The sequence below is a fragment of the Buteo buteo genome, chromosome 11 (genome assembly GCF_964188355.1).
Source record: "Buteo buteo chromosome 11, bButBut1.hap1.1, whole genome shotgun sequence".
NCBI classification, from domain to species: Eukaryota; Metazoa; Chordata; class Aves; order Accipitriformes; family Accipitridae; genus Buteo; species Buteo buteo.
The window spans coordinates 25,856,467-25,877,106 of NC_134181.1; the positions used below are offsets into that span (position 1 = coordinate 25,856,467).

General features: G+C 60.2%; 7 protein-coding genes across 7 annotated transcripts; 4 read left to right on the top strand and 3 right to left on the bottom strand.

Annotated features, from left to right (window-relative positions):
- Positions 1-691: 691 nt before the first annotated feature.
- Positions 692-1,742, bottom strand: LOC142036354 (feather keratin 3-like). The gene is made up of 2 exons (XM_075039486.1): positions 1,631-1,742; positions 692-1,525 (listed from the first exon to the last, which is right to left on the bottom strand). The coding sequence occupies exon 2, from the start codon at positions 1,499-1,501 to the stop codon at positions 1,136-1,138; it is 366 nt and encodes a 121-aa protein (XP_074895587.1). The 5' UTR covers positions 1,502-1,525; positions 1,631-1,742; the 3' UTR covers positions 692-1,135.
- Positions 1,743-2,910: 1,168 nt separating this feature from the next.
- On the top strand, positions 2,911-4,444 carry LOC142036355 (uncharacterized). The gene has a single exon (XM_075039487.1). The coding sequence runs from the start codon at positions 2,986-2,988 to the stop codon at positions 3,706-3,708; it is 723 nt and encodes a 240-aa protein (XP_074895588.1). The 5' UTR covers positions 2,911-2,985; the 3' UTR covers positions 3,709-4,444.
- Positions 4,445-7,837: 3,393 nt separating this feature from the next.
- On the top strand, positions 7,838-8,647 carry LOC142036356 (feather keratin 3-like). The gene has a single exon (XM_075039488.1). It carries the CDS (start codon positions 7,838-7,840, stop codon positions 8,201-8,203), a length of 366 nt encoding a protein of 121 aa, XP_074895589.1. The 3' UTR covers positions 8,204-8,647.
- A 1,805-nt stretch (positions 8,648-10,452) lies between these two features.
- Positions 10,453-11,499, bottom strand: LOC142036357 (uncharacterized). The gene has a single exon (XM_075039489.1). It carries the CDS (start codon positions 11,477-11,479, stop codon positions 10,757-10,759), a length of 723 nt encoding a protein of 240 aa, XP_074895590.1. The 5' UTR covers positions 11,480-11,499; the 3' UTR covers positions 10,453-10,756.
- Positions 11,500-12,722: 1,223 nt separating this feature from the next.
- Positions 12,723-13,773, top strand: LOC142036358 (feather keratin 3-like). Its single transcript, XM_075039490.1, has 2 exons — positions 12,723-12,834; positions 12,940-13,773. The coding sequence occupies exon 2, from the start codon at positions 12,964-12,966 to the stop codon at positions 13,327-13,329; it is 366 nt and encodes a 121-aa protein (XP_074895591.1). The 5' UTR covers positions 12,723-12,834; positions 12,940-12,963; the 3' UTR covers positions 13,330-13,773.
- A 1,805-nt stretch (positions 13,774-15,578) lies between these two features.
- LOC142036359 (uncharacterized) lies at positions 15,579-16,626 on the bottom strand. Its single transcript, XM_075039491.1, has one exon. The coding sequence runs from the start codon at positions 16,603-16,605 to the stop codon at positions 15,883-15,885; it is 723 nt and encodes a 240-aa protein (XP_074895592.1). The 5' UTR covers positions 16,606-16,626; the 3' UTR covers positions 15,579-15,882.
- A 1,222-nt stretch (positions 16,627-17,848) lies between these two features.
- LOC142036360 (feather keratin 3-like) lies at positions 17,849-18,899 on the top strand. The gene is made up of 2 exons (XM_075039492.1): positions 17,849-17,960; positions 18,066-18,899. Exon 2 carries the CDS (start codon positions 18,090-18,092, stop codon positions 18,453-18,455), a length of 366 nt encoding a protein of 121 aa, XP_074895593.1. The 5' UTR covers positions 17,849-17,960; positions 18,066-18,089; the 3' UTR covers positions 18,456-18,899.
- The last annotated feature ends 1,741 nt before the right edge of the window (positions 18,900-20,640 follow it).

A 20,640-nucleotide genomic window follows, 5' to 3' on the forward strand; every position in this document is an offset into this window, starting at 1 on the left:
ACAGTCCCATCTCTCTGAGGCTCTCCCCAGAGGACACGTGCTCCCTGTCCCTTCGGCAGCTGTGTGCGGCACTTTGCTGGACTCTCTCCAGTAGCCCCACATCTCTCCCGTGCTGGGGAGCCCAGCACTGGACACAGCAGCCCAGGGGTGGCCTCGCCAGCGCCGAGTGGAGGCCAAGGATCCCCTCCCTCCACCTCCTCCGCATGCAGCCCAGGACACCGCCGGCTGCCTTTGCCCCAACGCACGTTGCCGGCTCATGCTCAGCTTGGCGTCCACCAGCACCCCCAGGGCCTTTCCTGACAAGCTGCTCTCCAGCAATCGACGGCCATTTCCCGGGCACGGGGTTTAACGCTGGCTCTCCTCCAGCCTCCTCTGTGCAGACGCCCGGAGATGCTGCCCTGCTTCTGCGGAGCAGCGGGACCTGGCGGAGCTGCTGCCGCTCCCGGGCTGAGAAGACCGGGCAAGGGAGCACTGCCAGCGCCTGTCCTGCCTTCTGCCCTTTCCCCAGCTCCTGCAAGGCCCACCAAAGGGCTCTCTCTCCCCTGCCTGCTGCCTGCATCCTCCCTCTCCCACCACCACCCACCCTCCCCTTGCCCAGGCATCCGAGGACCACTATTTGCCCTCCCACAGCTGCCGGGAACCCACCCACGGGGTCCTCCCAACATGGCACATGGAGGGAGGGAGACATGACTTGAATGCAGGAAACCTTTATTGTGCCCAGAGGAGCAGGAGAGACTGTCAGAGAGACGGTGGGCAGGACCCAGAGAGGCCGGTCGCCACGTGTTGGGGGAAGCAGAGGGATCTTCTCCAGGGCATCGCCTCTCGCTCCAGATGCCCCCTTGGCGCGGCATGCCAGATCCCGAGGACTTGGCCCATCAGCCTCGCAGGGCCTTTCGGGTCCACCTCCTGCCCCATCCGACAGCTGGGACGAGAGGGGAGGGGAGGGGAGGAGAGCAGAGGGCAGGAGAAGAGGGCAGGGAAGGGCTGAGGGTGGGTGGCACTGCCGGCTGCCCAGGCGTTGGCTGGGGCTGGCGATGCTCAGCTCTCCTCAGTGCCCCGTGCCCGCCAGCTCAGCCCTGCTTGGGTGGTGGTGTTGGCGTTTGGGCTGGGGGCAGCGCCTGGGGCTGAGCTGGGTCTAGCAGGGCCCACAGGTGTCCCACAGCTTCTTGCTGTAGCGGGGCAAGGCACAAGGGCTGCAGGCGGGAGAAGCGTAGGGTCTGCCAAAGGTGCAGAGGCCCCCCGAGCCCAGGGTGGCGCCGGCGCCGTAGAGGCCTCCCAGCCCCAGGTTGCCCCCAAAGGCGGGTGCTCCGGAGGAGCCCACCACGGCTTGCTGGGGGAAGGAGCTGAGGATGGGGCCGGGGAAGGTGACGACGACGGGGGGCGGCTGGATGAAGGCCGTCGAGTCGGGGCACTGCCGGGCGCACAGCTCGTTGCAGCTCTCAGCGATGGGCTGGGGGACGGCGACGCCGGTTTTCGGTGGGCACAGGTCGTAGCAAGACATCTTTGCGCAGGATCGGACGGTGCTCTGCAAGAAGGCAGAGATTGCAAGAGAGCAGCAGAGGCGAGCGCCCGAGGCGGAGGGGCCGGGGCCGGAGCAGGGGGCCGGGAGGAGAAACGCTCACAGACTTACCCTGTTCCCAGAGGCAAAGGTGGCCAGAGCAGTGCTTGGGGGAGCCTGGCAGAGGCAGAGCTTTTATAGCAGCCCCGCCATTGCTCAGCACCACCTGGGCCAGTCTGCAGAGGCGGCACTCCCTCCTGCCAATGATGATGGGGCTGTCCAGCTCCTGCCCCTCCCTGAGTCAGCATCCCCTCGCCAGGCCAGCACCTGCCACTTCCGAGGCTTTCCTCCCCTTTCTGGTTCGAGGGCTAAATGATAGCAGGCATCTCCCTGCTGGGGTCTGCGCACAGCAGGAGAGGGCTGTGCTTCTGCAGCTCCCCGCTGCCTGCCTCGTGCTCTGCCCGGGGAAGACATGTCTGCCCCGTGCCCGCAGCCAGGCTCTGCTGGGAGGAGAGACACCGCGAGCGCCGGCGGGGCCGAGCCAGCCGGGGGCTGCTGCGGTCATGCCACCAGGCAGAGTTCCCATCTCCCCAGCACCCCAAGGGCAGCCCCGGCCCAGCACCGTCCCCCAGCAATGGGGCTCCCGGGACACTTGCGAGGGGCTGGGGGAGGGCTGGCACGAGCCTGTGCCGTGCGGGCCCAGGTGGGGTCTGTGCTCCTTGCACCATGCACCTCAGGGAAGAGCACGAGGGGGTTTTCTCCCCCAGAATTGCAGAGGTCGATGGCTAACGCCTTCAGGTGGATGGAGACCGGCTCCTTTGGGCTGCTGAGTGATGCATCGTGCTGAGCAGGCAGTGCCCGAGAGGAGTGCCTTTGATTTGGCATTTCGTAACCTCGCGCCTCTGCGGATAATAGCCACACGGCGCACGTCACGCGGTCACTGGCATGCGGGAGGCCTTTGCAAGGCCGCCTTCCTGGCCAGCACCAGGACCCTGGTCTTCCCTGTGGCTCTGCAAAGAAAGCAAGGGGCCGCCCCGAGCCCGAGCCCTTGGGCAAGTGCTATGGCACGCAGGGCGCTCGCAGTCAGCCTTTGTCACGCTGCATGCCCTCTTACACACCGAGATAATGAAAAGACAGCTGGGCTCATTCGGCCCGTGAGGTGGCAGCTGGCAAGCATCCAAGCGGGGTAATTGCAGGGGCTGATAGAGCAGGTTGGGGCTGGAGAGGAAACAGCATCAGCAAAACAGCCCCATGCCACGCAGGGAGGAGGCAGGGGCTCGGCCGCTGCGGGCCACGTGCCCCCAGCGCGGCCAGCTCCTCCCCGCACTCGCCAGCCCGGCATAAAAGCGCTGCCCTCGGCAAGCGCTGGCATCCGCCGCTCCTGCCTCGCTCTGCTCAGGAACAGGGTAGGTGGGTGCCTGCAGCTCTCGGCCTCCTCTGGCAGGGGCTGGCGTGGGGACTCCGTGGCCAGGAGAGCACTGCTGGCCATGGGCGTGCTGGCAGCAGGCTTGGAGGGCCAGGGCGGGCTGAGTGGCGGAGGGAGGAGGAAGGAGCCCCGTGGCCCAGACGCGCAGAGCCAGGCCTCGCACAGGCTCTCGGGGAGGGCTTGCGTGCCCTCTGTGTGCAGAGAGGGCAAGGCAAGGGGTGCGGAGAGCAGGGCGCTGAGGGGGGCTGGCTGGGCAAAGAGCAAGCGGCAGGCAGTGCGGGCAAGGTGGCGGCTCCGGCCCCTCCAGCTCCAGGGCAGCCCTGGGAACAGGGCACTGCTCGGCCACGGGATCTCCTCCTCGCTCATGACACCTGTCCTTGGCTCCCGCGTGTTTCAGGCTCAGCTCTCTCGCACAAAGATGTCTTGCTACGACCTGTGCCCACCGAAAACCGGCGTCGCCGTCCCCCAGCCCATCGCTGAGAGCTGCAACGAGCTGTGCGCCCGGCAGTGCCCCGACTCGACGGCCTTCATCCAGCCGCCCCCCGTCGTCGTCACCTTCCCCGGCCCCATCCTCAGCTCCTTCCCCCAGCAAGCCGTGGTGGGCTCCTCCGGAGCACCCGCCTTTGGGGGCAACCTGGGGCTGGGAGGCCTCTACGGCGCCGGCGCCACCCTGGGCTCGGGGGGCCTCTGCACCTTTGGCAGACCCTACGCTTCTCCCGCCTGCAGCCCTTGTGCCTTGCCCCGCTACAGCAAGAAGCTGTGGGACACCTGTGGGCCCTGCTAGACCGCACCCCAGAGCCTTCATATCTGTCAGAATTGGTGATCCTAGTAGAATCTGGTCATCCTAAATGTTGCAGCGTCTAATATTTTCTTAAATTTTTTTTTTTTGCTGTTCTGAATGTTCCATTTATTCTTCAGTTTCACAGGTCTCTTCCTTTATGTGCTGTTTTGTATGCTTTTTGTTGTCAGGATTCTTTCACTCTATTATTATCTTTATTGTTTTTTTTGTGATCCTCATGTAAATTATTGTATACATTTAGCTGATGTGTAAGGTTTAGCTTAACTACTCTGAGCAGAAATTTTTAGCTTAATTTTTCATTTCTTTTTCTTCCTCTTATGTTTTTTTTTATGTTCTAATTTATTCAACTTATATTTCCCAATAAAGCTTTTATGCATCAAACCTGTAGAGGTTTTTAAACCTATTTTTTATTCTAAACATTTTTGAGGGTTCACCGGAGTTCATACCTATTCATAATACAGATCGTGTTGTGCTGCACTGCCATAGTCCATTTTCTCTGTTTACTTCCAATGATGTGGTATATTTCCTCTTATTATCTATTTTCTACTGTTGATTATTTTGTGCAGTATTTTTCATTCATGGCCAATTAGTAGAGAAAGCAACAGCATGAACGTTTAAAAATGGCTCTTTCCATCCCGTACATATTTCCTTTCTCTTAAGTTTTTTATTTAACTTCAGAAATTATCTCCTGCATCTATCTCCCATAAGTTTTTTTCTTGTTTCTTCTGCTTATTTGATATTCATTAGCATATGATTATCAATAATTTTTTAAAATACATAACAGATTTTCTCTGGTTGATGCTGTTACTGTTATGGTATAAGACTTTCACTTTCTTTATCTTCCATGAAAATATATTCTAAATTCTCTCCTATGGTCGATTTTGTCACACTTCCTTAGTTTTAAGACGTACTTTGAGACACTAATATATCTTCAAATCACTGACATACTCCTGTCTCTCATTTAAAATGCAGAAATTATGATTAATTTTGAAAATATCACTTTTCAGCTCTTTTAATCTCCTGGATTTAACATCCAGCTTTTCAACTTCACCCTTTCTGGTCGCTTAAATTTCTAGAGAGACACTGGAAAGAACAGGAAGTTTTTATCACAGTCCACCAGGTTCCTGCTGAAGACAGTGGTAGACACTCTGTGAAAGGAGCAGACTACTCTGGATGACACAGAAGGGAAAGCAGGACAGGGACAGAGCTGGCCAGCCCCAGCGGCTATGAACAACCACCTGATTAGGGGAGTGATAGGACTGACAGTGTCTCCCTGTTTAGACTGATGCTATTATTCACCATTGGGACATGTAAGTCACATTGTAACAACAAAACAGCATGCAGAAATCATTAGTCAGTGTTTCTAAGGTGCTTTGATACCCTTTGTTCTTGAGCTGCTTGAGAAAATATGCAATAAGCACTTTTTTTCCCACGGGAACCCCCCAAAGAGATTTTGTAATTTGGAGAGCATTTAAATCACAATGTTATTAAATACAAAGTAAGCTACCAAGTGGAGAGAGGAAACAGAGGCCTTTGATGTGGAGAGGGTTTGTTGTCCTGAGACCGAGTAATGAGGCACAACTTGCTCTGACTTGCAGACTTTGCAGTAAAATGTAAATCTAGGTTAAAAAGTCACCCCCAAGCTGGGAGGTGTGAATTGCAGTAATTCACTTTCTATGCCTAGAGAGTGTTTTTTGTCTTCCCCTGCAATAAATGCAGGGCAGTTTTTGTTGGGGAAACAGTCGCTTTAGCCAGCTGTTCTTTCCACTTACCTTCCCAGCCACAACTCCTCCCAAACTGCAACAATACATCAGAAAAAAAACCCAAACCAGAAATCTAAACACAATTCCTTTATCAGCTGAAGAGAAAAGGAAAAGATCAGGGTAAAGCTGTATCACAACAAGTAATATTCAGCTTAGGCATTGCAGGAATTAAGACCAGATATTTCAGCTCTGGGGGTCTTCTCAGGGATGACAAAGAGAAGGGTCTGTAAAATGCCTTGGACATGGGTAAAAACTTAAGAGTTGGAATAAAAGATACTGACTGTCCTCTGAAAAAGCACAGAAAAGGGGTAAAATAATCACAAATGTATGTAGCATTTTTTCTAGAAAGTATAGTTTGAAATAACTACATATTTTCACCTGATATATAGCAAATGTGACATACTAACAGAGATTTTGATCAAGAATGTTGAAAGGATTTTTTTAATGAAAGAAAAGAAGAGCTACATTAACATTGACCCATGACTTCCAATAGCACAAATCATTATGTAATTAAAGTAGTGGCGTGCACCACCTTGTTTCCTGTACATTAAAGCAAATGTGATTGTGTCACACTGAAGCTTCTAAATCACTCACACATTTTCATACATTAACACAACACCAAACATTAGCTGGGTTGAACACCAACTAATGAATGTTTGTGAAATCATTACAACGTACCTTTTTCTCAAGAAGCCCCAGAACATACCTGATAAGAGTTAACGCTCACAACATCTAACAAAAAAAACTATCTGCTGCTTTGATTTTTCCTCAAAATTGTACTTGTTTTACTGGATCATGGGCAGGGCTGGGACTTCATACATTTCTCAATGGTGATTTCTTTGACTTCCTAGCTCAAATCACTGTCAGCAGAACCATGGGCCCCTTTAAAGCTGAATTTCAATTCCCACTTAAACTCTTCTAGTGAAACAAAATAATTTTTATGTAGGATTGAGTTGCAACTCAAAAGACTTCCTCTCAATGAAAAGCTCTTGGGGAATTGTCATGTGTATTGTATGATCTCAGCTGATATTCATGGCCACTTGAAATCCATCTTAGATCAATGAGGTATATTTACGTTAGGAACGGAAAAGACAAATTCCTGGGTAGTGCTAGGATAAGCTGCACTCTGTGTCCAATTAATTTACCAGGCAAATTTAAAGGGCTGTTAAGGAAAAATGTTAAAGGGCTTTTAAGGAAAAATAAATCAGCCAAAGATGAGTCTTACAAAATCTCTGAGCAGACAAGCTTATGGCAACTTTGTAAAGGAAGAAGTATCATGTTGAGTCAGCTTAATGCATGTGGTAATTCCAGTGAGGTCACTATAATGATACCAGGAATTACACTAGCCAATTAAGACCTAAGATTAAAGAAATCATGATGGTGTAACATGGACGTCACACGGTGTGAGAATTTGAATAAAATCATAAACACGATAAACACAAAACTTTCAGCACTCAAAGCTGTTAAACAATTCCTGTTTGGCAGCCAAATGCAACAGCCAGCACCAAGCGAGATTCCAACCCCTTAGGAATGCTGAGAAACTGTATAAGCTCCAGGCCCTGAGTTCATCCAGACACATCTTTCGGTTTATTCGCCTTGCTGAGCTTAGTGAGTATGATTTTTTGATTTCTTTCTATTTACTTAATCAGAACCTAAATCAAAGTAGAAGATTCCTATAGGTATGCTCAGATTTTGAGAAGCATTAGATACTTTCTGTCTGTAACTACTCTTAGCGAAAGCACGAGTAAATGCAGGATTTGGGAGGCTGGGTGTGACTGCAGAAACTATGAGAAAATAATTTGAGTGTTCTTAGACATTTAGAAACTTAAGAAACACAGATGAAAATACTGTTATCTCAGATAATTATTTTCATACTTTATAAAATTTAAGATAAATGTAATAGATGGCCATCTTTTCAACTGTGTTCAGCTGCATTCTGAGAGACATTAATAAATTCTCTTATTTCAAGCAAAGCAACATCTAATTTGGAGCTCTTTACCCACTTGGGGGAACTCTGTAGCAAATGACACTGAGGTTTCTACACTGTTCTTCAGGGTGTGTGTTTGCAGGAAGTGTCAGACACATCCATGCAACTCCAAAACAAAAAACCATCTCTAGGGTCAGGTCATTTGCGTGGTGGTCTTACACAGTCAGAAACTTTGGATCCAGGTGTTCAGCTACTGTTAGTTAAGTTGATCAAGGCTGCACCTGAAACATAAGCTATAGACCAGGATAACACATAATAATAATTTCTCTCATATCAGCATTTTGAAATATAACTCATAAGCCCGTTGCCTTGTTTTTACTCTTTACCATTTCTGTCTGTAACAAACCCACATCCACTCCGCAAGATGTCTTGCTACGACCTGTGCCCACCAAAAACCGGCGTCGCCGTCCCCCAGCCCATCGCTGAGAGCTGCAACGAGCTGTGCGCCCGGCAGTGCCCCGACTCGACGGCCTTCATCCAGCCGCCCCCCGTCGTCGTCACCTTCCCCGGCCCCATCCTCAGCTCCTTCCCCCAGCAAGCCGTGGTGGGCTCCTCCGGAGCACCCGCCTTTGGGGGCAACCTGGGGCTGGGAGGCCTCTACGGCGCCGGCGCCACCCTGGGCTCGGGGGGCCTCTGCACCTTTGGCAGACCCTACGCTTCTCCCGCCTGCAGCCCTTGTGCCTTGCCCCGCTACAGCAAGAAGCTGTGGGACACCTGTGGGCCCTGCTAGACCCAGCTCAGCCCCAGGCGCTGCCCCCAGCCCAAACGCCAACACCACCACCCAAGCAGGGCTGAGCTGGCGGGCACGGGGCACTGAGGAGAGCTGAGCATCGCCAGCCCCAGCCAACGCCTGGGCAGCCGGCAGTGCCACCCACCCTCAGCCCTTCCCTGCCCTCTTCTCCTGCCCTCTGCTCTCCTCCCCTCCCCTCCCCTCTCGTCCCAGCTGTCGGATGGGGCAGGAGGTGGACCCGAAAGGCCCTGCGAGGCTGATGGGCCAAGTCCTCGGGATCTGGCATGCCGCGCCAAGGGGGCATCTGGAGCGAGAGGCGATGCCCTGGAGAAGATCCCTCTGCTTCCCCCAACACGTGGCGACCGGCCTCTCTGGGTCCTGCCCACCGTCTCTCTGACAGTCTCTCCTGCTCCTCTGGGCACAATAAAGGTTTCCTGCATTCAAGTCATGTCTCCCTCCCTCCGTGTGCCATGTTGGGAGGACCCCGTGGGTGGGTTCCCGGCAGCTGTGGGAGGGCAAATAGTGGTCCTCGGATGCCTGGGCAAGGGGAGGGTGGGTGGTGGTGGGAGAGGGAGGATGCAGGCAGCAGGCAGGGGAGAGAGAGCCCTTTGGTGGGCCTTGCAGGAGCTGGGGAAAGGGCAGAAGGCAGGACAGGCGCTGGCAGTGCTCCCTTGCCCGGTCTTCTCAGCCCGGGAGCGGCAGCAGCTCCGCCAGGTCCCGCTGCTCCGCAGAAGCAGGGCAGCATCTCCGGGCGTCTGCACAGAGGAGGCTGGAGGAGAGCCAGCGTTAAACCCCGTGCCCGGGAAATGGCCGTCGATTGCTGGAGAGCAGCTTGTCAGGAAAGGCCCTGGGGGTGCTGGTGGACGCCAAGCTGAGCATGAGCCGGCAACGTGCGTTGGGGCAAAGGCAGCCGGCGGTGTCCTGGGCTGCATGCGGAGGAGGTGGAGGGAGGGGATCCTTGGCCTCCACTCGGCGCTGGCGAGGCCACCCCTGGGCTGCTGTGTCCAGTGCTGGGCTCCCCAGCACGGGAGAGATGTGGGGCTACTGGAGAGAGTCCAGCAAAGTGCCGCACACAGCTGCCGAAGGGACAGGGAGCACGTGTCCTCTGGGGAGAGCCTCAGAGAGATGGGACTGTTCCTCTTGGCGCTGAGGAGGCTCGGGGTGGGGTGGGGGGAGTGTCTCGTCAGTGTGCACCCATGGCTGAAGGGAAGGCATCAAGAAGATGGAGCCAGGCTCTTTTCAGAGGTGTCCAGTGCCAGGACAAGAGACAATGGGCACCAGCTGAAAGACGGGAGGCTCCGCCTCAACATCCCAAAGCCCTTTTTCCACTGTGAGGGTGAACGAGCCCTGGCACAAGTTGGCCCGGGAGGTTGTGGAGCCTGCGTCCTTGGAGACGTGCAAAAGCCGTGTGGCCACGGCGCTGGGCAGCCGGCTCGGGGTGACCCTGCTTGAGGGGGCAGCATGACAAGATGCCCTGCAAAGGCTCCTGCCACAACAGTCAGGCTGTGTTTTCTGTGATTTGGCGTCTGCGGCAGAGAACCGAGGAGCACGGCGTGTGTTGGTCTGTGCTGGGGATGGGGAAGTGGAAGGGGAAAGGGAAGGTGAAGGAGGAGAGGGAAGGGGAGAGGGGAGTGGAAGGGGAAGGGAAATGGGATGAGGAAGGGGAAGGGGGAGTAGAAAAAGAAGGGAAGAGGAAGGGAAAGGAGGAGGAGAAGAGGCAAGGGAAGGGGAGGGAGAAGCGGTAGGGAAAGAGGAAAGGGAGGGAGAAGGGGAAGGAGAAGAAGAAGGGGGAGAAGCGGAAAAAAAGTAGCAAAAGGGTACAAAGAAGAGGAAAGGGCACTGGACGTTGTTAGGGAAGAGGAAGGGAATGGGAAGCCTCCCGTTTCCTTTTTCTCCCAGGGCCTCAAGCTGAGCCAAGGAGGCACAAAGGTCTGGAGCTGCGGCAGGAATTGCTCCTGGCTGGCTCCCATCCCCTGGGGCAGCCGTGCTCACGCGCAGGGAGGCTGGAGGCCTGCAAACACCCCAGGGCTGCATGTCGTGCAGGCAGGGGAGCCACCTGCGTTCAGGCAGGGCCCTTGGAGCTCAGCCGCGGGACCGTGGCGGGGGGGGGGGGTGTCTCCCAAAAGGCAGCTCAGCCGGGCTCTGCTGGGGCTGAGCCTGCCCTGGCCCGGCTGGAGGGGGACACGCGCAGGGCGAGGGAGCCCTGCAGCCCACGCTAGGCCTTGAAAGGAAAGGCAGAGAGGCAGGTGTTGGATGCAGGCTTGCTTTATTGCAGTGCAGGAAAGCACCCACTGCAGAAAGACACACAAGGCAGAGGCAGGCAGGTTGTCACCCCGGGCTTCAAGAGAGGTGTTCCTTCAGGCTTCTCCCAGGCGGTGGCTGTTGTGGAGACAAGCAAGTGCCCTGTGGGACGATGGTGGAGTTGCACCATGCACCTGGGCATGGGCAGGAGCAAGGAGGAGAGGCAAGATGGAGAGAGGGGACGGAGGGGAGAAAGGAGAGGAGGTGTGAGGCTGAGGAGGCCCAGGGGCTCTGGGGGCTCTGGGGCTGGGTCTAGCAGGGCCCACAGGTGTCCCACAGCTTCTTGCTGTAGCGGGGCAAGGCACAAGGGCTGCAGGCGGGAGAAGCGTAGGGTCTGCCAAAGGTGCAGAGGCCCCCCGAGCCCAGGGTGGCGCCGGCGCCGTAGAGGCCTCCCAGCCCCAGGTTGCCCCCAAAGGCGGGTGCTCCGGAGGAGCCCACCACGGCTTGCTGGGGGAAGGAGCTGAGGATGGGGCCGGGGAAGGTGACGACGACGGGGGGCGGCTGGATGAAGGCCGTCGAGTCGGGGCACTGCCGGGCGCACAGCTCGTTGCAGCTCTCAGCGATGGGCTGGGGGACGGCGACGCCGGTTTTCGGTGGGCACAGGTCGTAGCAAGACATCTTTGTGCGAGAGAGCTGAGCCTGAAACACGCGGGAGCCAAGGACAGGTGTCATGAGCGAGGAGGAGATCCCGTGGCCGAGCAGTGCCCTGTTCCCAGGGCTGCCCTGGAGCTGGAGGGGCCGGAGCCGCCACCTTGCCCGCACTGCCTGCCGCTTGCTCTTTGCCCAGCCAGCCCCCCTCAGCGCCCTGCTCTCCGCACCCCTTGCCTTGCCCTCTCTGCACACAGAGGGCACGCAAGCCCTCCCCGAGAGCCTGTGCGAGGCCTGGCTCTGCGCGTCTGGGCCACGGGGCTCCTTCCTCCTCCCTCCGCCACTCAGCCCGCCCTGGCCCTCCAAGCCTGCTGCCAGCACGCCCATGGCCAGCAGTGCTCTCCTGGCCACGGAGTCCCCACGCCAGCCCCTGCCAGAGGAGGCCGAGAGCTGCAGGCACCCACCTACCCTGTTCCTGAGCAGAGCGAGGCAGGAGCGGCGGATGCCAGCGCTTGCCGAGGGCAGCGCTTTTATGCCGGGCTGGCGAGTGCGGGGAGGAGCTGGCCGCGCTGGGGGCACGTGGCCCGCAGCGGCCGAGCCCCTGCCTCCTCCCTGCGTGGCATGGGGCTGTTTTGCTGATGCTGTTTCCTCTCCAGCCCCAACCTGCTCTATCAGCCCCTGCAATTACCCCGCTTGGATGCTTGCCAGCTGCCACCTCACGGGCCGAATGAGCCCAGCTGTCTTTTCATTATCTCGGTGTGTAAGAGGGCATGCAGCGTGACAAAGGCTGACTGCGAGCGCCCTGCGTGCCATAGCACTTGCCCAAGGGCTCGGGCTCGGGGCGGCCCCTTGCTTTCTTTGCAGAGCCACAGGGAAGACCAGGGTCCTGGTGCTGGCCAGGAAGGCGGCCTTGCAAAGGCCTCCCGCATGCCAGTGACCGCGTGACGTGCGCCGTGTGGCTATTATCCGCAGAGGCGCGAGGTTACGAAATGCCAAATCAAAGGCACTCCTCTCGGGCACTGCCTGCTCAGCACGATGCATCACTCAGCAGCCCAAAGGAGCCGGTCTCCATCCACCTGAAGGCGTTAGCCATCGACCTCTGCAATTCTGGGGGAGAAAACCCCCTCGTGCTCTTCCCTGAGGTGCATGGTGCAAGGAGCACAGACCCCACCTGGGCCCGCACGGCACAGGCTCGTGCCAGCCCTCCCCCAGCCCCTCGCAAGTGTCCCGGGAGCCCCATTGCTGGGGGACGGTGCTGGGCCGGGGCTGCCCTTGGGGTGCTGGGGAGATGGGAACTCTGCCTGGTGGCATGACCGCAGCAGCCCCCGGCTGGCTCGGCCCCGCCGGCGCTCGCGGTGTCTCTCCTCCCAGCAGAGCCTGGCTGCGGGCACGGGGCAGACATGTCTTCCCCGGGCAGAGCACGAGGCAGGCAGCGGGGAGCTGCAGAAGCACAGCCCTCTCCTGCTGTGCGCAGACCCCAGCAGGGAGATGCCTGCTATCATTTAGCCCTCGAACCAGAAAGGGGAGGAAAGCCTCGGAAGTGGCAGGTGCTGGCCTGGCGAGGGGATGCTGACTCAGGGAGGGGCAGGAGCTGGACAGCCCCATCATCATTGGCAGGAGGGAGTGCCGCCTCTGCAGACTGGCCCAGGTGGTGCTGAGCAATGGCGGGGCTGCTATAAAAGCTCTGCCTCTGCCAGGCTCCCCCAAGCACTGCTCTGGCCACCTTTGCCTCTGGGAACAGGGTAAGTCTGTGAGCGTTTCTCCTCCCGGCCCCCTGCTCCGGCCCCGGCCCCTCCGCCTCGGGCGCTCGCCTCTGCTGCTCTCTTGCAATCTCTGCCTTCTTGCAGAGCACCGTCCGATCCTGCGCAAAGATGTCTTGCTACGACCTGTGCCCACCGAAAACCGGCGTCGCCGTCCCCCAGCCCATCGCTGAGAGCTGCAACGAGCTGTGCGCCCGGCAGTGCCCCGACTCGACGGCCTTCATCCAGCCGCCCCCCGTCGTCGTCACCTTCCCCGGCCCCATCCTCAGCTCCTTCCCCCAGCAAGCCGTGGTGGGCTCCTCCGGAGCACCCGCCTTTGGGGGCAACCTGGGGCTGGGAGGCCTCTACGGCGCCGGCGCCACCCTGGGCTCGGGGGGCCTCTGCACCTTTGGCAGACCCTACGCTTCTCCCGCCTGCAGCCCTTGTGCCTTGCCCCGCTACAGCAAGAAGCTGTGGGACACCTGTGGGCCCTGCTAGACCCAGCTCAGCCCCAGGCGCTGCCCCCAGCCCAAACGCCAACACCACCACCCAAGCAGGGCTGAGCTGGCGGGCACGGGGCACTGAGGAGAGCTGAGCATCGCCAGCCCCAGCCAACGCCTGGGCAGCCGGCAGTGCCACCCACCCTCAGCCCTTCCCTGCCCTCTTCTCCTGCCCTCTGCTCTCCTCCCCTCCCCTCCCCTCTCGTCCCAGCTGTCGGATGGGGCAGGAGGTGGACCCGAAAGGCCCTGCGAGGCTGATGGGCCAAGTCCTCGGGATCTGGCATGCCGCGCCAAGGGGGCATCTGGAGCGAGAGGCGATGCCCTGGAGAAGATCCCTCTGCTTCCCCCAACACGTGGCGACCGGCCTCTCTGGGTCCTGCCCACCGTCTCTCTGACAGTCTCTCCTGCTCCTCTGGGCACAATAAAGGTTTCCTGCATTCAAGTCATGTCTCCCTCCCTCCATGTGCCATGTTGGGAGGACCCCGTGGGTGGGTTCCCGGCAGCTGTGGGAGGGCAAATAGTGGTCCTCGGATGCCTGGGCAAGGGGAGGGTGGGTGGTGGTGGGAGAGGGAGGATGCAGGCAGCAGGCAGGGGAGAGAGAGCCCTTTGGTGGGCCTTGCAGGAGCTGGGGAAAGGGCAGAAGGCAGGACAGGCGCTGGCAGTGCTCCCTTGCCCGGTCTTCTCAGCCCGGGAGCGGCAGCAGCTCCGCCAGGTCCCGCTGCTCCGCAGAAGCAGGGCAGCATCTCCGGGCGTCTGCACAGAGGAGGCTGGAGGAGAGCCAGCGTTAAACCCCGTGCCCGGGAAATGGCCGTCGATTGCTGGAGAGCAGCTTGTCAGGAAAGGCCCTGGGGGTGCTGGTGGACGCCAAGCTGAGCATGAGCCGGCAACGTGCGTTGGGGCAAAGGCAGCCGGCGGTGTCCTGGGCTGCATGCGGAGGAGGTGGAGGGAGGGGATCCTTGGCCTCCACTCGGCGCTGGCGAGGCCACCCCTGGGCTGCTGTGTCCAGTGCTGGGCTCCCCAGCACGGGAGAGATGTGGGGCTACTGGAGAGAGTCCAGCAAAGTGCCGCACACAGCTGCCGAAGGGACAGGGAGCACGTGTCCTCTGGGGAGAGCCTCAGAGAGATGGGACTGTTCCTCTTGGCGCTGAGGAGGCTCGGGGTGGGGTGGGGGGAGTGTCTCGTCAGTGTGCACCCATGGCTGAAGGGAAGGCATCAAGAAGATGGAGCCAGGCTCTTTTCAGAGGTGTCCAGTGCCAGGACAAGAGACAATGGGCACCAGCTGAAAGACGGGAGGCTCCGCCTCAACATCCCAAAGCCCTTTTTCCACTGTGAGGGTGAACGAGCCCTGGCACAAGTTGGCCCGGGAGGTTGTGGAGCCTGCGTCCTTGGAGACGTGCAAAAGCCGTGTGGCCACGGCGCTGGGCAGCCGGCTCGGGGTGACCCTGCTTGAGGGGGCAGCATGACAAGATGCCCTGCAAAGGCTCCTGCCACAACAGTCAGGCTGTGTTTTCTGTGATTTGGCGTCTGCGGCAGAGAACCGAGGAGCACGGCGTGTGTTGGTCTGTGCTGGGGATGGGGAAGTGGAAGGGGAAAGGGAAGGTGAAGGAGGAGAGGGAAGGGGAGAGGGGAGTGGAAGGGGAAGGGAAATGGGATGAGGAAGGGGAAGGGGGAGTAGAAAAAGAAGGGAAGAGGAAGGGAAAGGAGGAGGAGAAGAGGCAAGGGAAGGGGAGGGAGAAGCGGTAGGGAAAGAGGAAAGGGAGGGAGAAGGGGAAGGAGAAGAAGAAGGGGGAGAAGCGGAAAAAAAGTAGCAAAAGGGTACAAAGAAGAGGAAAGGGCACTGGACGTTGTTAGGGAAGAGGAAGGGAATGGGAAGCCTCCCGTTTCCTTTTTCTCCCAGGGCCTCAAGCTGAGCCAAGGAGGCACAAAGGTCTGGAGCTGCGGCAGGAATTGCTCCTGGCTGGCTCCCATCCCCTGGGGCAGCCGTGCTCACGCGCAGGGAGGCTGGAGGCCTGCAAACACCCCAGGGCTGCATGTCGTGCAGGCAGGGGAGCCACCTGCGTTCAGGCAGGGCCCTTGGAGCTCAGCCGCGGGACCGTGGCGGGGGGGGGGGGTGTCTCCCAAAAGGCAGCTCAGCCGGGCTCTGCTGGGGCTGAGCCTGCCCTGGCCCGGCTGGAGGGGGACACGCGCAGGGCGAGGGAGCCCTGCAGCCCACGCTAGGCCTTGAAAGGAAAGGCAGAGAGGCAGGTGTTGGATGCAGGCTTGCTTTATTGCAGTGCAGGAAAGCACCCACTGCAGAAAGACACACAAGGCAGAGGCAGGCAGGTTGTCACCCCGGGCTTCAAGAGAGGTGTTCCTTCAGGCTTCTCCCAGGCGGTGGCTGTTGTGGAGACAAGCAAGTGCCCTGTGGGACGATGGTGGAGTTGCACCATGCACCTGGGCATGGGCAGGAGCAAGGAGGAGAGGCAAGATGGAGAGAGGGGACGGAGGGGAGAAAGGAGAGGAGGTGTGAGGCTGAGGAGGCCCAGGGGCTCTGGGGGCTCTGGGGCTGGGTCTAGCAGGGCCCACAGGTGTCCCACAGCTTCTTGCTGTAGCGGGGCAAGGCACAAGGGCTGCAGGCGGGAGAAGCGTAGGGTCTGCCAAAGGTGCAGAGGCCCCCCGAGCCCAGGGTGGCGCCGGCGCCGTAGAGGCCTCCCAGCCCCAGGTTGCCCCCAAAGGCGGGTGCTCCGGAGGAGCCCACCACGGCTTGCTGGGGGAAGGAGCTGAGGATGGGGCCGGGGAAGGTGACGACGACGGGGGGCGGCTGGATGAAGGCCGTCGAGTCGGGGCACTGCCGGGCGCACAGCTCGTTGCAGCTCTCAGCGATGGGCTGGGGGACGGCGACGCCGGTTTTCGGTGGGCACAGGTCGTAGCAAGACATCTTTGTGCGAGAGAGCTGAGCCTGAAACACGCGGGAGCCAAGGACAGGTGTCATGAGCGAGGAGGAGATCCCGTGGCCGAGCAGTGCCCTGTTCCCAGGGCTGCCCTGGAGCTGGAGGGGCCGGAGCCGCCACCTTGCCCGCACTGCCTGCCGCTTGCTCTTTGCCCAGCCAGCCCCCCTCAGCGCCCTGCTCTCCGCACCCCTTGCCTTGCCCTCTCTGCACACAGAGGGCACGCAAGCCCTCCCCGAGAGCCTGTGCGAGGCCTGGCTCTGCGCGTCTGGGCCACGGGGCTCCTTCCTCCTCCCTCCGCCACTCAGCCCGCCCTGGCCCTCCAAGCCTGCTGCCAGCACGCCCATGGCCAGCAGTGCTCTCCTGGCCACGGAGTCCCCACGCCAGCCCCTGCCAGAGGAGGCCGAGAGCTGCAGGCACCCACCTACCCTGTTCCTGAGCAGAGCGAGGCAGGAGCGGCGGATGCCAGCGCTTGCCGAGGGCAGCGCTTTTATGCCGGGCTGGCGAGTGCGGGGAGGAGCTGGCCGCGCTGGGGGCACGTGGCCCGCAGCGGCCGAGCCCCTGCCTCCTCCCTGCGTGGCATGGGGCTGTTTTGCTGATGCTGTTTCCTCTCCAGCCCCAACCTGCTCTATCAGCCCCTGCAATTACCCCGCTTGGATGCTTGCCAGCTGCCACCTCACGGGCCGAATGAGCCCAGCTGTCTTTTCATTATCTCGGTGTGTAAGAGGGCATGCAGCGTGACAAAGGCTGACTGCGAGCGCCCTGCGTGCCATAGCACTTGCCCAAGGGCTCGGGCTCGGGGCGGCCCCTTGCTTTCTTTGCAGAGCCACAGGGAAGACCAGGGTCCTGGTGCTGGCCAGGAAGGCGGCCTTGCAAAGGCCTCCCGCATGCCAGTGACCGCGTGACGTGCGCCGTGTGGCTATTATCCGCAGAGGCGCGAGGTTACGAAATGCCAAATCAAAGGCACTCCTCTCGGGCACTGCCTGCTCAGCACGATGCATCACTCAGCAGCCCAAAGGAGCCGGTCTCCATCCACCTGAAGGCGTTAGCCATCGACCTCTGCAATTCTGGGGGAGAAAACCCCCTCGTGCTCTTCCCTGAGGTGCATGGTGCAAGGAGCACAGACCCCACCTGGGCCCGCACGGCACAGGCTCGTGCCAGCCCTCCCCCAGCCCCTCGCAAGTGTCCCGGGAGCCCCATTGCTGGGGGACGGTGCTGGGCCGGGGCTGCCCTTGGGGTGCTGGGGAGATGGGAACTCTGCCTGGTGGCATGACCGCAGCAGCCCCCGGCTGGCTCGGCCCCGCCGGCGCTCGCGGTGTCTCTCCTCCCAGCAGAGCCTGGCTGCGGGCGCGGGGCAGACATGTCTTCCCCGGGCAGAGCACGAGGCAGGCAGCGGGGAGCTGCAGAAGCACAGCCCTCTCCTGCTGTGCGCAGACCCCAGCAGGGAGATGCCCGCTATCATTTAGCCCTCGAACCAGAAAGGGGAGGAAAGCCTCGGAAGTGGCAGGTGCTGGCCTGGCGAGGGGATGCTGACTCAGGGAGGGGCAGGAGCTGGACAGCCCCATCATCATTGGCAGGAGGGAGTGCCGCCTCTGCAGACTGGCCCAGGTGGTGCTGAGCAATGGCGGGGCTGCTATAAAAGCTCTGCCTCTGCCAGGCTCCCCCAAGCACTGCTCTGGCCACCTTTGCCTCTGGGAACAGGGTAAGTCTGTGAGCGTTTCTCCTCCCGGCCCCCTGCTCCGGCCCCGGCCCCTCCGCCTCGGGCGCTCGCCTCTGCTGCTCTCTTGCAATCTCTGCCTTCTTGCAGAGCACCGTCCGATCCTGCGCAAAGATGTCTTGCTACGACCTGTGCCCACCGAAAACCGGCGTCGCCGTCCCCCAGCCCATCGCTGAGAGCTGCAACGAGCTGTGCGCCCGGCAGTGCCCCGACTCGACGGCCTTCATCCAGCCGCCCCCCGTCGTCGTCACCTTCCCCGGCCCCATCCTCAGCTCCTTCCCCCAGCAAGCCGTGGTGGGCTCCTCCGGAGCACCCGCCTTTGGGGGCAACCTGGGGCTGGGAGGCCTCTACGGCGCCGGCGCCACCCTGGGCTCGGGGGGCCTCTGCACCTTTGGCAGACCCTACGCTTCTCCCGCCTGCAGCCCTTGTGCCTTGCCCCGCTACAGCAAGAAGCTGTGGGACACCTGTGGGCCCTGCTAGACCCAGCTCAGCCCCAGGCGCTGCCCCCAGCCCAAACGCCAACACCACCACCCAAGCAGGGCTGAGCTGGCGGGCACGGGGCACTGAGGAGAGCTGAGCATCGCCAGCCCCAGCCAACGCCTGGGCAGCCGGCAGTGCCACCCACCCTCAGCCCTTCCCTGCCCTCTTCTCCTGCCCTCTGCTCTCCTCCCCTCCCCTCCCCTCTCGTCCCAGCTGTCGGATGGGGCAGGAGGTGGACCCGAAAGGCCCTGCGAGGCTGATGGGCCAAGTCCTCGGGATCTGGCATGCCGCGCCAAGGGGGCATCTGGAGCGAGAGGCGATGCCCTGGAGAAGATCCCTCTGCTTCCCCCAACACGTGGCGACCGGCCTCTCTGGGTCCTGCCCACCGTCTCTCTGACAGTCTCTCCTGCTCCTCTGGGCACAATAAAGGTTTCCTGCATTCAAGTCATGTCTCCCTCCCTCCATGTGCCATGTTGGGAGGACCCCGTGGGTGGGTTCCCGGCAGCTGTGGGAGGGCAAATAGTGGTCCTCGGATGCCTGGGCAAGGGGAGGGTGGGTGGTGGTGGGAGAGGGAGGATGCAGGCAGCAGGCAGGGGAGAGAGAGCCCTTTGGTGGGCCTTGCAGGAGCTGGGGAAAGGGCAGAAGGCAGGACAGGCGCTGGCAGTGCTCCCTTGCCCGGTCTTCTCAGCCCGGGAGCGGCAGCAGCTCCGCCAGGTCCCGCTGCTCCGCAGAAGCAGGGCAGCATCTCCGGGCGTCTGCACAGAGGAGGCTGGAGGAGAGCCAGCGTTAAACCCCGTGCCCGGGAAATGGCCGTCGATTGCTGGAGAGCAGCTTGTCAGGAAAGGCCCTGGGGGTGCTGGTGGACGCCAAGCTGAGCATGAGCCGGCAACGTGCGTTGGGGCAAAGGCAGCCGGCGGTGTCCTGGGCTGCATGCGGAGGAGGTGGAGGGAGGGGATCCTTGGCCTCCACTCGGCGCTGGCGAGGCCACCCCTGGGCTGCTGTGTCCAGTGCTGGGCTCCCCAGCACGGGAGAGATGTGGGGCTACTGGAGAGAGTCCAGCAAAGTGCCGCACACAGCTGCCGAAGGGACAGGGAGCACGTGTCCTCTGGGGAGAGCCTCAGAGAGATGGGACTGTTCCTCTTGGCGCTGAGGAGGCTCGGGGTGGGGTGGGGGGAGTGTCTCGTCAGTGTGCACCCATGGCTGAAGGGAAGGCATCAAGAAGATGGAGCCAGGCTCTTTTCAGAGGTGTCCAGTGCCAGGACAAGAGACAATGGGCACCAGCTGAAAGACGGGAGGCTCCGCCTCAACATCCCAAAGCCCTTTTTCCACTGTGAGGGTGAACGAGCCCTGGCACAAGTTGGCCCGGGAGGTTGTGGAGCCTGCGTCCTTGGAGACGTGCAAAAGCCGTGTGGCCACGGCGCTGGGCAGCCGGCTCGGGGTGACCCTGCTTGAGGGGGCAGCATGACAAGATGCCCTGCAAAGGCTCCTGCCACAACAGTCAGGCTGTGTTTTCTGTGATTTGGCGTCTGCGGCAGAGAACCGAGGAGCACGGCGTGTGTTGGTCTGTGCTGGGGATGGGGAAGTGGAAGGGGAAAGGGAAGGTGAAGGAGGAGAGGGAAGGGGAGAGGGGAGTGGAAGGGGAAGGGAAATGGGATGAGGAAGGGGAAGGGGGAGTAGAAAAAGAAGGGAAGAGGAAGGGAAAGGAGGAGGAGAAGAGGCAAGGGAAGGGGAGGGAGAAGCGGTAGGGAAAGAGGAAAGGGAGGGAGAAGGGGAAGGAGAAGAAGAAGGGGGAGAAGCGGAAAAAAAGTAGCAAAAGGGTACAAAGAAGAGGAAAGGGCACTGGACGTTGTTAGGGAAGAGGAAGGGAATGGGAAGCCTCCCGTTTCCTTTTTCTCCCAGGGCCTCAAGCTGAGCCAAGGAGGCACAAAGGTCTGGAGCTGCGGCAGGAATTGCTCCTGGCTGGCTCCCATCCCCTGGGGCAGCCGTGCTCACGCGCAGGGAGGCTGGAGGCCTGCAAACACCCCAGGGCTGCATGTCGTGCAGGCAGGGGAGCCACCTGCGTTCAGGCAGGGCCCTTGGAGCTCAGCCGCGGGACCGTGGCGGGGGGGGGGGGTGTCTCCCAAAAGGCAGCTCAGCCGGGCTCTGCTGGGGCTGAGCCTGCCCTGGCCCGGCTGGAGGGGGACAC

Excerpts from the sequence above, each read along its gene's own strand:
- LOC142036354 (XM_075039486.1), bottom strand. The coding sequence starts at position 1,501 with ATGTCTTGCTACGACCTGTGCCCACCGAAAACCGGCGTCGCCGTCCCC.
- LOC142036355 (XM_075039487.1), top strand. The coding sequence starts at position 2,986 with ATGGGCGTGCTGGCAGCAGGCTTGGAGGGCCAGGGCGGGCTGAGTGGC.
- LOC142036356 (XM_075039488.1), top strand. The coding sequence starts at position 7,838 with ATGTCTTGCTACGACCTGTGCCCACCAAAAACCGGCGTCGCCGTCCCC.
- LOC142036357 (XM_075039489.1), bottom strand. The coding sequence starts at position 11,479 with ATGGGCGTGCTGGCAGCAGGCTTGGAGGGCCAGGGCGGGCTGAGTGGC.
- LOC142036358 (XM_075039490.1), top strand. The coding sequence starts at position 12,964 with ATGTCTTGCTACGACCTGTGCCCACCGAAAACCGGCGTCGCCGTCCCC.
- LOC142036359 (XM_075039491.1), bottom strand. The coding sequence starts at position 16,605 with ATGGGCGTGCTGGCAGCAGGCTTGGAGGGCCAGGGCGGGCTGAGTGGC.
- LOC142036360 (XM_075039492.1), top strand. The coding sequence starts at position 18,090 with ATGTCTTGCTACGACCTGTGCCCACCGAAAACCGGCGTCGCCGTCCCC.